The sequence below is a fragment of the Chaetodon auriga genome, chromosome 8 (genome assembly GCF_051107435.1).
Source record: "Chaetodon auriga isolate fChaAug3 chromosome 8, fChaAug3.hap1, whole genome shotgun sequence".
Classification (NCBI taxonomy): domain Eukaryota; kingdom Metazoa; phylum Chordata; class Actinopteri; order Chaetodontiformes; family Chaetodontidae; genus Chaetodon; species Chaetodon auriga.
Window position 1 is genome coordinate 21,822,842 of NC_135081.1, and position 12,908 is coordinate 21,835,749.

The window sequence follows — 12,908 nt, forward strand, 5'->3', positions numbered from 1 at the left end:
ATGCACACTCCTGCCAACGTCTTCACACTTTTTTTTTTGACGGCAGTAAAGCTTGAAGTATCAGTGTTCCAGTGTGCAGAGAAGAGGAGTAAGCTAGCAAGCATGGATGTAAATCATATAAAAAAAAAATCTGTTTAGAAAATGTTTTATGTGGAGAGAAATGCTTTCAACAGGCCTCAAGGACACTGAAGAAGAGACATCCACAGGGGCACCTCTTAGATCTTTTTTCTGTATGTCAGCAGCAGCCTAAGAATTATTAGTTAACCTCATGATCTCTTGCAATCTGGGCAGATCTGGGCTGCCTCTGGCAATGGAACCCACAACCCCCCCACTGACCTGGTGTGGAAGAGCCAGAACTCCTGGGGCACCGGCGACCTCCTCCAGACCTCCCTCATCAGCGCCAACGGAGAGGTCTGTCTTCACCTGCATTTCTCTGAGCTCGTCTCACGTCTGTCTTCCTTTTTAAAAGCAATACCTGAATCGTATTGTGTCTTTATTCCCCAACAGGAAATGGCCATGAGGAAAGTGACACGTACCCTGTTCCAGGATGATGAAGAAGATGACATGGTAAACCCCTCTTCAGTTTAGGCCGCTCACAAAACGCCATGCATTATGCATTATGCGTCTCCCAGTCGAGAAGCAGCGTTAAGTAACTCACCCTGTCGTGTGTCGCCCCCTGCAGGGAGCTCACAGCACCAGCGGCGCAGACAACGAGTACAACCTGAGGAGCCGCACCGTGATCTGCGACTCCTGCGGGCAGTCGGCGGAGCGCGGCACAGGCGTCTGCAGCAGCGGGGGTCTAGCTGAAGGCCTCGGGGGACATTCCTTTTTTATGGGCACCAACGAGCCCAGACAGGTGACTGTGGTTCTGTTTTACAACATGAACAGCAGCAATTACACATCATAAAGCACAAGAGCACTGTATTATATTTTATGACAAAATATGACTTTATGGGATTTTATTTGTGATTGAAATAGGTTGCAGAGTTACAGGGAATTCGATTTAGTGTTGCAAAAATGTCCCACTGTGCAAAGCATTAGCTGTAAAATATTAGAGATGCGGGACGTTACGGACATTTTAATTAGAAAATGAAAGAAATCATAGAATATTTAGTTTAATGTATAATGAAAATAAATAAAATCATCCATGGAAACGACAAAGCCACATTATGTACAACGAGGTAATAGAGGAAATCCCACAGGCGTTTGTTTGAGTCGTGTTTGATTGAGATTCGCCCGAAAACAACCAGAGCCGAAAAACAGAGCAGCTCCACCAGAGTTCAACCCAACAAGACGCCAACGAAAAGCTGAGAAAGCGGCGTTTAACACTGACTGCCATCAGTGGACGTGAGCATGAGACCAGCACGCATCAAATGAACCGTGAAAATGACCAAACAGGCTCCATATTTAACTCTGTGTGTCACTTATTTGCAGCAAATAGAGAGTTTGTTAAACTGTACGATAATTTGTATACAAATTTAATTACTGAGTATTTTATTATTATAATTGGTACCAAATTGCATCTTTATGTTCAGGAGACTTCTCAGGAGGTTATACTAAACTTTTTTTTTTTTTATAACTTACTGGCTCACGTCACTGCTCAAATAAAGGAACCAAACAATCACCTGTATCCATGGAAAAACTGGTTTTATGAGCAACAACATTTAGTCTCCAACGAGACATTAAATAAAACATTTCACTGAATCACACAATCAGGCTGTTACACACAATGAAACTAAACAGAGCAGCTAACCAGTGAAAGGAGATGCTGCTTCCAAACATCATCTCACCGTCCACCCAGTTCTCGTGTGTTATTGTCTCATTTCTGTCCAGTTTTCTTATTTTCTCCACGCTTAACGCTGCGCTGTGTCCCTTCCTCCTGCAGGGCCGCATGAAGCCTGAGAACTGCTCCATCATGTGAAAACCAGAGTGCACCTCACCTCCTGTAGCCCACAGAGGAGAACCGTTTTCTACCATTGGGATATTTGTCTCTATTTTTTTATATGATCTTGTTTTATTTTGTATTCAGATTTGCGGAGCCACAGAAAGGCCATAGTAAAATATATATTTAGAGAGGCCATGTTTTACTACGCTGAGCTCTCCAAATGATACGACCAGATCCGATTTGTTCCCACGTATTGAGCTCCATACATTTTATATGTATATTTTTCTTTCTATGGCCACTCCGGGCCTCGGATTCTCATATTTAGCTTTTGAGGGGTTTTTTTTGTATATTCAAGTTATGTTATTGCATGTGTTCTGTGCTAATGCTTGTACTATATCCTGCTCTTCTTGCGCACACACACACACACACACACACACACACACACGCACACACACACAGCTCCATTGACCAGTGCTTGTGCTTCGATCCGAGCCGGGGTTTCACATTTAATGGCCAGGCTGTCAACACTCAACACGCACAGCTAGTGAACCCTGTCAGGAATAGGTCTCTGCAGCCATACAGACGGCAGGAGGGGGAATCCTGTGGGGTTTGTTTATCAGGTTTATCGCCCATCCAATAGATCAAATCTTTATTTAAGATGTTAGTTTTGATGTTTACAATTGAAATTTATTCTCCTTTGATTGAGCAGTGTTGTGCTATCTTTATATATGCTAAAGAGTATATAAATTAGATAGGAAAAAAGATATATGTAGGAAACGTCTCCAAAGAAAGCCAAAGTACTGAAAGCTCAGGGTGTTCAGCAGGTTTCTTCACCGTAGCCTTAGACAAACATGTCAGCATTTGTTTTCTGAAGTTTGTGGATTTAAATGGCAGCTGAGGTGCTCACAGAGAAAATAATTATTTTCGATGCGTATATTTTTGTCTTTAATTGACCCCAGAGAAAAGTGTTTGATTATGTTCTTGAACGTGTGTTGAAAATAAGGAAGTATTGTTTGCTGGATGAGTCGAATGTACCCAGTTAACAGGTGTGTCTGTGTGACGTACATTTAATTTTTAGAGAAGTTCCAAAGAAGTTTTGTTGTGACGATGGAGAAAAAGTAGAAATTGTTTCCTACATGGATAGAGGCGCCGTGTTTGGCGTGTTTACTAACAAATTTGGTGTCGTACATACAGTATATATTTATAAGATTTCTCAGCTTATTCAACCAAATCAACACTCTTCTAACAGACGAGTGTTGCTGCTATTTACAGAGCGCAACTGTTTTTACAGACTGAAAATACAAATGTGCCTTGAGAGGAGAGAAGAATCGCGAACAGTCACTGTTCTTTGCACACATGCCTCATATCGCAGTCTTGTGACTGTCAGCTGTCCTTTGTGTTGCTCCTAAGAACTGGTCATAAGGGCTTTTCCCCCCTTTCCTTCGAGCTTACTGGCTTTCAAAATCCCCAGACATGATTTTTTAAAATCTGAGTAGGATTGAGGGGTTTTGTGTACTTTGTGACTTTTCACACTGCTTTTATTGAGGGCTTCGCCAAATATGCGCAGCAGGTAGATTTGTACTGTAGTCTGGCAGCTTAACTCATTTATACTCCAGTGAAAAGCATATCAAAGCATTTATGGAAAATACTTGATAGCTTCTTTTTTTTTCCTATTGTACTTGTGAGGTATTTGTGCCACATTAGATTCTTTTGTGCTTTTGCTTCGAGCTGATTTTGATTTTGACTCTATGATCCCGACAGTGCCTTAAAAAGTCCATGACAATCATTAGTTAAAGAAGTGGCCAAAGATGTTTAGTGTATGACCAGTATAACAGATTTATATGCACCTTAAATTTACGAGACATGATTACTGTATTAAAATATGCATCTGTTAAAGAAATCATCCCTCTCAGAGCAGAACATTTAAAGGGGTTTTCAGAGGAACTTCTTCTCGTTGCAGTGTTTTCTTTAAGGAACAGACAGCTGCTCTTTGACATTTGTATGCAGCGTTCGTTCAGGTTAATGAAGAAGCACTTAGACAATCAGATTCAAACCACAGATGTGCTCGATGTGACAGAACCTCTTGAAGGGCCTTTGTGAAATCCCGAACCCTCGCTGATGGAGGCCTCATGAATCTTTTGAAGGACTTGAGGATTTAAAATGTCACAGAAAGGGATTTCTTCTTATTAGCCTTTAATGCCAAAGTTGTAATTAGCTTGAAGTGGGATTTGTGTTATTCTTGTCATAATGTTACTGTAACACTGTGGAAAAGCCATGCATTCAGTTTTTTCTTTTCTAAAATAATGAGTAAAATCCTTTTTTTCCAATGTCTCTTGTAATTTTTTTCCTTGATATGGAACGCTGATGAAAAGTGCAGCCATTTTTATTTACATTATATACACATGTTCCCATGGTTACATTCAAAAATATATGGCCATACATAAAAAACGCTGAAGCTCTACCAAAAACATTTAAAGCACAATGTACATTCTTTCTGGTACACAAGGTTTCTATTATCCGACTGATTGGACGGTTGTTGTTTAGACAGGCAGCACAAGACTTTAGTTGACAAAATACAGTTTAAAGAAATAATGACAAATTACTTTTTCCAGCTTGTTTTTAAACCTTTTTACATAGTTTAAAATGCAGTTATGGCGAAATGGCTAATTGGCTGATTAAACAGCCAGTTCACCCATTGTACAAAAACACATTTTATCGCCTTTAGCGGTATCCAGTCATACAGTTTTATTACATCCAGGTTTTTAAATACCCTGTTTCTGCCACATCCCAATAAAATGGAGGTGAATGGAATTTTATTTGTGGTGCTCACATTGAAAATTCAGACATAAATTAACAGCAGTATATCTGTTTTTTCCACATGGTTTGATTCATTAGAAACTCTGGTGAAAAAAGCTGTAAAAGCCTTTTGTGGCTCCAGAGGGAGCTGTGTAACATCCGATAAACTGCCTCGTGTGATGTCACTGGAGTCAGTGACAGTTTGGTTTGAAGACAAGTTTAAAAAAATGTGGAGGAGTTAAAATGAAGCGAGGTTACCAGAACTCTTCAGCCCGCTCTTCATCTCTGCTCGAGGCTACGCTAGCTGCTACTAGCGTAACACACCCAAATCTCTGATGACTGTTGGCGGTTGAGTTGCATTGTGGGTAATATAGGCACCATGTTTTGACAAGGAGGAAGATTCTGCTGCATCAATTTAGATTTTTGCTTTAAACTTGTGAGTCCGACGAGCAAAATGATAAATCGATGGAGTACTTGCAAAGTAATAAAAAATGTTTGTTGTCTTTTGGGTGAACCGGCCCTTTAAAATCCATGCAAAGACAAACATCACTGTAGGGCTGACATTCATAGTGCTGCTTTGATTTGGCTTGAAATTCCCAGTTCAATGACGGGTTATGTTCTACAGCATAAACAATCTTTGTGCCTTCAGATGTGATCTTTGGCCACACAAACCCCTGAAAACACGATCATCTTAAAACAGGGTGTTCTTCTACGGTGCTGTGAAGCCAAAAATATATTGATTTCTATATTTACAAAGTTTTCATCCGACAGCAGCAATAAGTGAGCCACAGTTTAAACAAACAGGACACGTGAAGGAGACGGTGGTGTGAAGCTTTCAGGTGGTAAACAAATCTTTGGCACTTTAGGCCCTGAAATCTGCACATCAGCAATAAAGAAACAACAACAACAACCTTTTTTTTTTTTCTTTTTTTGCACTGCTTAGTCCCATGACCTTTGCCTCCTTCCTTTTTTGAAGTTGAGGTTTTCTGATCAGGAAAGGAAGTCCAGCTGTGATTGATGAAAAATTTGGATTTTTAAAATGTAATACAAAAGCAAAACAGAAACTTCAATGTCTGCGTTATTTCTCACGATGAAGACCGAAGAAAATTTGACTTCTGATAAAAAGGGGCCTTCAAAATGTGCAGCTGATCAGCAGCAAGCAAAATATGTGGAAAACACCAATTACAGCATGTTTAGATGAGTTCAAACACATAAACATTCCCAAGTTGCTGCTTTTAACTGTAAAGTGTTCTGGTATATTTTTCCCACGGGAGGTGAGTGCAGCTGAAGCCCCGCTGGCGTCGCCACAGTCCAGCCTTCCTCACCACAGCCTGCTGGCTCCCCAGTCTGGATGACAAGTCTGTCATGGTGAAACAAGTACCACTTTAGCCCACAGAGGGGCAGTGTTGAGTTGAAAGGGGGGGCATCCACTGTAAAAGGTGGTTCCTCCTTGGGACAGACGCCTCGCCGCCGCTCTCTGGGTGGTCTACAGCTCTGATTGTCAGAGAAGAGCGTAAAGTTTGCTCTTTCTTTGCCAGCACAGGCCTGAAATCATCCCCGAAGCGAGGAGGAGGGAAACTGGCTCTGCTGCTGTGACTGTCACTGAGGTGTTCTCCTGGGGGAGGGGGGTCGGCGGACCGGCGGCAGGTCGTAGTGGCCCGGGATGTGGCTGTTCACGGGGAGGTCGTAGTGGCTCTGGGGGTCCTCGTGTGGAGCGTGACCGAGGGAACTCTGACGCTCTGAGGGGGAAAAGATGATCACAGTGAGACAAACAGGCAGGTGATGCTTTCACATCTTAATTCCTGGCCATTCCTCCTGTGGGTAAAACACCTGTGTGAGGCTTCTTGGCACGGGCTGATTGGATGCTGAAGGCACAGAGCGCTTACTTTCATCCCTCTACAGTCCTGATTAAAGCTGTCTAACAAGGATTTTACTGCATCATTGTGCTGTCTGTTTTAATATGCAAATGTATAGCAGAAGAATAAGAAATGTGTAGAAAAATGAGCAGTAGTAGTACAATAAAGTACTAACTATGAAGACAAAATAAATGTTTTCACCTTTGTTCTGCATTTTAAAGAAAATACCCTAATTTTCACTTTTAATTTAGGAATTGTCCTGTGAACACAAATGATACAGAACACTTATAAGAAATATCTGATTTTATCATCCATCCAGGGTGTCAGTTTGTCTAATCAATAATAATTCATAGAGTGAGTGAGCATTTTCCTAAACAAAGATAAAGTCTATCCATCAACACAATAAAAGATTAAAAATGTAACCAGACTATGACTGTAGCTTTATAGCTAATGATTAGTTGATCCACTGGGAGATATTCAGTTATTAAAGTTATTTTTCAAGTCAAACTGTCTCTTATTGTGAGGATTTGGTGCTTTTCTTTATCTTATGTGACAGTAAATTTCATATCTTTTGCTTTTGGACTGCTGGTTGGACAAAATTTAAAAAAAAATTAATTTAATTCTAAATGTAATTTTCTGACATCTTATAAACCAAATCATTAATCAAGAAAATAGTTAGCAGCTAAACTGATAATGAAAAGTAACTGTCAGTTGTGGCCTTACAAAGGTTAAGTTACAGTTTTTACAGTTGTCCTCGCACCTGCCTGCATGTGATTGGCTTACAGGAAAGTGCGCCATGACTCCTCATAACAGCCTGCACTTTTTCTTACTGATGACATGGAAGCAGATCTTATTTCACACAGCTGGAAAAGCAGAATAAACAGTAAAAACAGGAATATTAACGCAGATTTCTGACGTGCTGCAGCCTGCGTGCCCACAGTAACCTTTTTGTTAAAGTCAAACTGATGAGGACGTTGCTGACGGAGGAAGTGTGGCTCACCTCTGCGTAAGGTGGCCGTGTTGAATGGCGGCGGGCTGATCTCAGTGTACGCTCGCTCTCTGGGTACGGCGGACTTCATCTCCATGTAGCTGCTCTCTGGAGGGCAGAAGGGCAGGCCGGGAAGGTCTTTGATGGTAGCGTAAGGATTCTCGCTGTTCAGAGAGCTGCTGCTCACCGCCGCCGTGTCCTTCAGCTCTGAGAGAGTCAGAATGCAGAACAGCAGCTGGGTCAGAGGTCAAAGTGTGGTTCTGGTTTAAAGCGTTTTCCTGATGATGGTGTTCAATCAAACTTCAGGAGTTATTACAATTCATGTGTGCATCAAATTTTATGGCAGTGCATCTATCAGTAGGTGAGACATCTTAGCCTGGACCAAAGCCTGGCAGACCAACATCGCCGTCCAAAGAGCCACACTGCTAGCATGGCTAAAACAATCATGGGCTGTAGTTCATGAGTGTACGACTAACGACAAGCTTCTCTCTTTGAACATGTATGCAGCTAAAGTTCATGTCATCATATAGCTTGAAGTAGCATCACCTTGACAATGTAGTTTCTGTATTCCTCCATCTCTTTACAGTAGTAAGTCACAGGAGCGGAAAAAGAGTGAAAACAAGGTGATAAAGTACCTTTGTTGTAATATTTTCCAAGGCTGGCGCTGTAGCTGTAGCTCCGGTCGATTCCAAAAGCTCCTGTAAACAATAAAAGACAAATCTGGCATCTTCTTTTTCATTTATGAGAAGCTAATCAAAAGCAGATAAGCTGCTTCAGAAACCTGCAAAATCAATACCAGGTGAGCAAAAGCTGGCAACACAACTATTGCTTTTTATGAAGTCCTTATTGTTTTTATAGTCTCAAATGTGCATTACTGAATAAAATGATCGTCTGTCCAAAGGAAACGTGATGCTCGATAAATTTTTGTGTAGCCTGTATACAAGAGAAGTTTTCTCCTCGGCTCTTACTGCATCTCTGGCCTGGATTTCTCAGTATTTACACTCCATCTGTGGTTTTATTACAGCTGAGGCTCTGAAGGCCTTTATCAATACAGCTATCTTTACACTGAAGCTGCTGACAGCCGGTATTTTAAGGCTGCTGCTATAAAATCTCGTTCAGAATTATAATTTTATTGTTTAACACAGTTAGGCAAATTCAGTGTTTTCCCCTGAGAGATTTTTCTGCCCTGCTGATCAAACTTACACTAATATTACACGCTAACCTTTCCACTGACACTGAGAATAAGGAAACACTTTTAGGTGTGTTAGCAGAAGGTTATATTAGCAGGTTTAACAGATTATTTTTATGCAGCTGTGGTCAGGAGGTCAGGAAACCAAATCCTTTTATTAGCTTGTAAATGTTAATCCACTCATTTCATTTTACTCCACGGCTGCAGGTCTCTCCGCATAAGTGTCTCCTCTAAATGGATAAAATGTGAAGTGACTGATCATGAAGGTGAATCACACAGTGGAGAGCCACCCAGGCAGACCTGAGTCTTTGCGGGGCTCGTGGTGTTTCCAGTCTGCAGGCAGTGTGGCATTGCTCTCCACCCCAAACAGGCCCCTTCTCTCTCGCTCCATGTTTTTCACACTGCAGAACAGCTGATTATTGGTGTTCTGTGTGACAGACAGAACAGTGATAATTATCAGAAATCATCAATGCAAAGAAAACGTGCCAAGTTAAAACATGCTTTTGACAGAAGCAGCGATTTACTGGGTAAACATTTTATGATTGCATGGCCCTGAAAACACAGCTGCTGCACTGCAGTTGCGATGAGGCCTGAAAACTGCCTTAAGTATCAGATCAGTGAGCTGATATAACGGAGCTGACATTCACCTTGATGGTGCGGTCATGGTTGTTGGGGAGGTGTGGCAGCGGAGGCCTGTTCTGGCTCAGTGTGTGGTAGCTGGGGTTGGAATAGTAGTGGTGGTAACTGTGAGGAACATCTGTAGGCCAAAGCAAACACATGGAATCACGTCTGCTGCAGTTAAATTACCTCAAGGTCAATAAAATGCATCTGTGTGGAACACTAATTACAAAAACACAACAGTGAGATACAACCAAAACCACGTTATTACCAAGAACTATAAAAACATCATGGAAACGCTGAAGATTCCCCAGCGAGAATTCATTGTTACCTAACGGACTGCATGATATTGAATTTTATTTCACTCTATCATATATAAGTCATTACAAATCCATGCCGTGCAGACAGGCTCAGTCCAATCCAAGCCACTTTTTCTCCAGTCTCTCTTAAAACTAGTTTTGAAGGATACCACATATGTCAGGCTGAATTAAGGGGTAGCCCACAAAACATGTAGAATATTTAAATTTAATAATGTTGCAGTCTTAAAGCCGGGCCATGCAAAACAATGTCAACATATAGTTTTATATTATTAAAAGGAAGAAAAAAGGTTCACCGCTGGAGAGGCTTATCGTATCTGTGTTTGATGGGCAGCATCTGGCAGGCTGAGCCCCAGCAGGGGAACCAAGTAAATAAACTTGTGCTGTAACTTATAAATCATGGGCAGACAGGGTGCTTTTAGCAGAAATGAAGAGTAAGGATCAAAGAAGCATCTAAACAGACCGAGGTGACATTCACAGGTAAGTTTATATGATGTTTAATGGGCTATAGCCAATAGCTAATTAGCTATCTAACCAGCAAACTGATGTAAGTTATCAGTGCACTTCTCTCTGGTGAATGTTTGTGTCGTGCAGTGTGGAAGTTAGATAAGCAGGAATAGTGGTTCAAAGCAGTTTAACTGTCTACCGATGATACACAAACAAGCTCTCTATCTACTTAGAGAGCTGGCAGAGCAGATATAGTTAATGCTACAGCAGACAAATATAGAATTACTGCCTTGTGCTTGTTAAGTCACCAGTTGAAGTCACAGTGACCTTAACCTTTGACCTTTGAGCACAAAACTCTAATCAATTCACCCTTTTGTGAACATTTGTGCCAAATTTGAATAAAATTTCCTCAAGGTGTTCCTGAGATATTGTGCCCGCAAGATTCGGACTGAGGGACAGACAACCTGAAAACATAGCTGTTGCAGCACAGAGGCATAATAAAGTCTCCAACAGGTACAGAATATACATACACAGTATGTGACACTGACATGCTGTTTTTCTCCTGACAGAAATATCCTCGGTACCGTACCTGGAACAGCGTATTCAGAGTTGACCGTGCGGCTGGTGGAGAAGGAGACGGTCGGCGTGTTGTTCTGCTTGTCCTTCTGCCTGCGGCGATAAAGCAGCAGCAGAGCCAGCAGCAACACCACCAGGATGACGAGCACCACGATGCCACCGATGGCTCCCCACGACTCCCTCTCACCAGGAGGAAGAGGAACCATGACGCTCCCTGACTGCTCCGACGAGTCTGTCAAAGCGGAGGTGGGGAGAGAAGTCGAGTTCTTATCTGCTGCTTTTCAAGAAAATAACACACGTCAGCCACGACACGGTTAACATAAGCATAAACGTGAGTTAACGTCTACCTTGTTTACAGTCATCTCCTCCACTTTCACAGACACAGTCTCCAGTAAAGCGATCACAGATGAGGCTGGTTGGACAGGAGCAGGTCTGAGTGCAGAACGGGCCGAAGCGTCCTGGACTACAGGCTGAAAACACAAGGTACACATCACAGCCATGCATGAGACACACATAACAAAGCATTCAACTGTGGTGCTCTGGAGAAATATTAGACTATAGAGCTGCAGTGATTAGCTGATTGATCGAATAGCCGATCAACAGAACATCAGAACGATTGATGTTTAATAATCGATCATTTTTCGAGCAAAAATACACAAAACTCTCTGATTGTATGAGTAACCTGAATAACAAAAGTTAATAGCAAATAGAAAGGTTAGAACTGTTGGTCGTGATAAAACAATTAATTGAGAAAATAATCAGCAGATTGAGTGATGACGAAAAAGAACTAAACGTATGTAACTCAATATCTCAGTGATAACAGTTGCTTTTGCACCCTGAATACCAGTAAGTTAAATATCTGCTGTATTCCTCTGTCAGCAGTCATATTTCATGTCCTCTTTTTTGTTGCTGCACTCACGTATGGAGCAGTCAGTAGCGGTCCAGCCGGGCAAACATTCACAGTGGCCGTCCCGGTGGTCGCATGTGGAGTTGTTGGCACAGTTAACACACACTTCAGAGCACAGTTTGCCATAGAAGCCTGCTGGACAAACTGGAAAACACACAATGTCACATATAAAATGACCTGCGCTGGTTATATTGAGACTAAATGCAGACGATGACCGTAACACCTGTAACGAGTTTGGATGATTTGCATGTGGCTGTATAATAAGCTAATTCCAACCTTGATCACAGTTGGCTCCGGTGTGTCCAGGTAGGCAATCACACTCTCCTGTCACATGGTGGCAGCGGTACGACTGGCCACAGGATGGGCACGACAGGCTGCACTGGTCACCGTACATACCAGCTCTGCATTCTGCCAGACAAAGAGATAAAGAGTGAATCAAGGCAGGTGTTACAAAGAAAACCCAGCGCACTCAGATTGCTGCTGGATGGCAGCCGGCTGACAGCAGCACTCACTGTTCTGACAGGTGACTCCCCAGTAACCGGGGCGACACACACACGCTCCAGTTTCCCTCAAGCACGTGTCACTGTTGGGGCAATGCTTGAAGCAGGTCTGGTTACAGTGGCGCCCCCACAGGCCCTCTGAACATGGCTCGCTACAACGAGGGCCTTGAGGAAAAGACGGAGAGCGGAGGATGAGTAAGCAGCGCAGGACGCGCTCAGTGTGTGTGTAAAACTGGCAATGACACAATGAAGATATATTCCAGCTCCACACACCCCAGTGAAAGTCCTGCATTCATAAATTTACTTCAGCGAAAGTGAGCAAATATAAAATGTATTCAGCTATCAAATGTAAAAGCAGTCAGTGTGAAGAGTAGAGCCAGCGGTTTGGCATGTTTTACTCCATTAACTACACACTGTGTACATTTAATAGTGCCTGGCTTTATATTGACTGATTTGTTATGCTTATCATTTTCCAAAGCACAGTGTGCCATAAGTTTCAGTTACCTCCGTCCACAAAGACAGAGTCGTAATCGCAGACTGTTTAAGACTTTCCTGCTTGCTTTCAAAACTGAAACTCAAATGATGAGCAGAGACAGTGTGAAAGCGATGATGTGATTTATAGTTTCTTGCTTTAAAATGTATAAAATCTTTAGTGTTTTAGCTCCGTAACAACAGGGAGAGTTTTCAGAAGAGTCTTTACTTGCAGATGGATTATAATGTGATCAGTGGTGCAACAAAAGTACATTTACTTATGAGAGTTCCACTTTATGCTGCTACTGCACTACATTTGAGAGGGACATATTCATACCATTAGAGCTTTAGTGAATAG

The 12,908-nt window shown here is 42.1% G+C and overlaps 2 protein-coding genes across 6 annotated transcripts in view; one reads left to right on the top strand and one right to left on the bottom strand.

Annotated features, from left to right (window-relative positions):
- The window catches only part of LOC143324896 (lamin-A-like), a 33,632-nt gene extending 31,479 nt beyond the window's left edge, over positions 1-2,153 (top strand). For all 5 annotated transcript variants that reach the window (XM_076737698.1, XM_076737700.1, XM_076737701.1 and 2 more), the window contains exons 10-13: positions 292-411; positions 508-567; positions 683-856; positions 1,886-2,153. In XM_076737698.1, coding sequence (XP_076593813.1) covers positions 292-411; positions 508-567; positions 683-856; positions 1,886-1,921 — 390 coding nt within the window. In that variant the 3' untranslated portion in view covers positions 1,922-2,153. The remainder of the gene's footprint in view (positions 1-291; positions 412-507; positions 568-682; positions 857-1,885) is intronic.
- Positions 2,118-12,908, bottom strand: part of pear1 (platelet endothelial aggregation receptor 1) — a 49,006-nt gene continuing 38,215 nt past the window's right edge. The window contains exons 14-23 of the mRNA XM_076737695.1: positions 12,092-12,244; positions 11,856-11,987; positions 11,592-11,723; positions 11,020-11,142; positions 10,686-10,904; positions 9,362-9,471; positions 9,015-9,141; positions 8,161-8,223; positions 7,538-7,732; positions 2,118-6,420 (exon numbers count right to left, since the gene is read on the bottom strand). Coding sequence (XP_076593810.1) covers positions 6,281-6,420; positions 7,538-7,732; positions 8,161-8,223; positions 9,015-9,141; positions 9,362-9,471; positions 10,686-10,904; positions 11,020-11,142; positions 11,592-11,723; positions 11,856-11,987; positions 12,092-12,244 — 1,394 coding nt within the window. The 3' untranslated portion in view covers positions 2,118-6,280. The remainder of the gene's footprint in view (positions 6,421-7,537; positions 7,733-8,160; positions 8,224-9,014; positions 9,142-9,361; positions 9,472-10,685; positions 10,905-11,019; positions 11,143-11,591; positions 11,724-11,855; positions 11,988-12,091; positions 12,245-12,908) is intronic.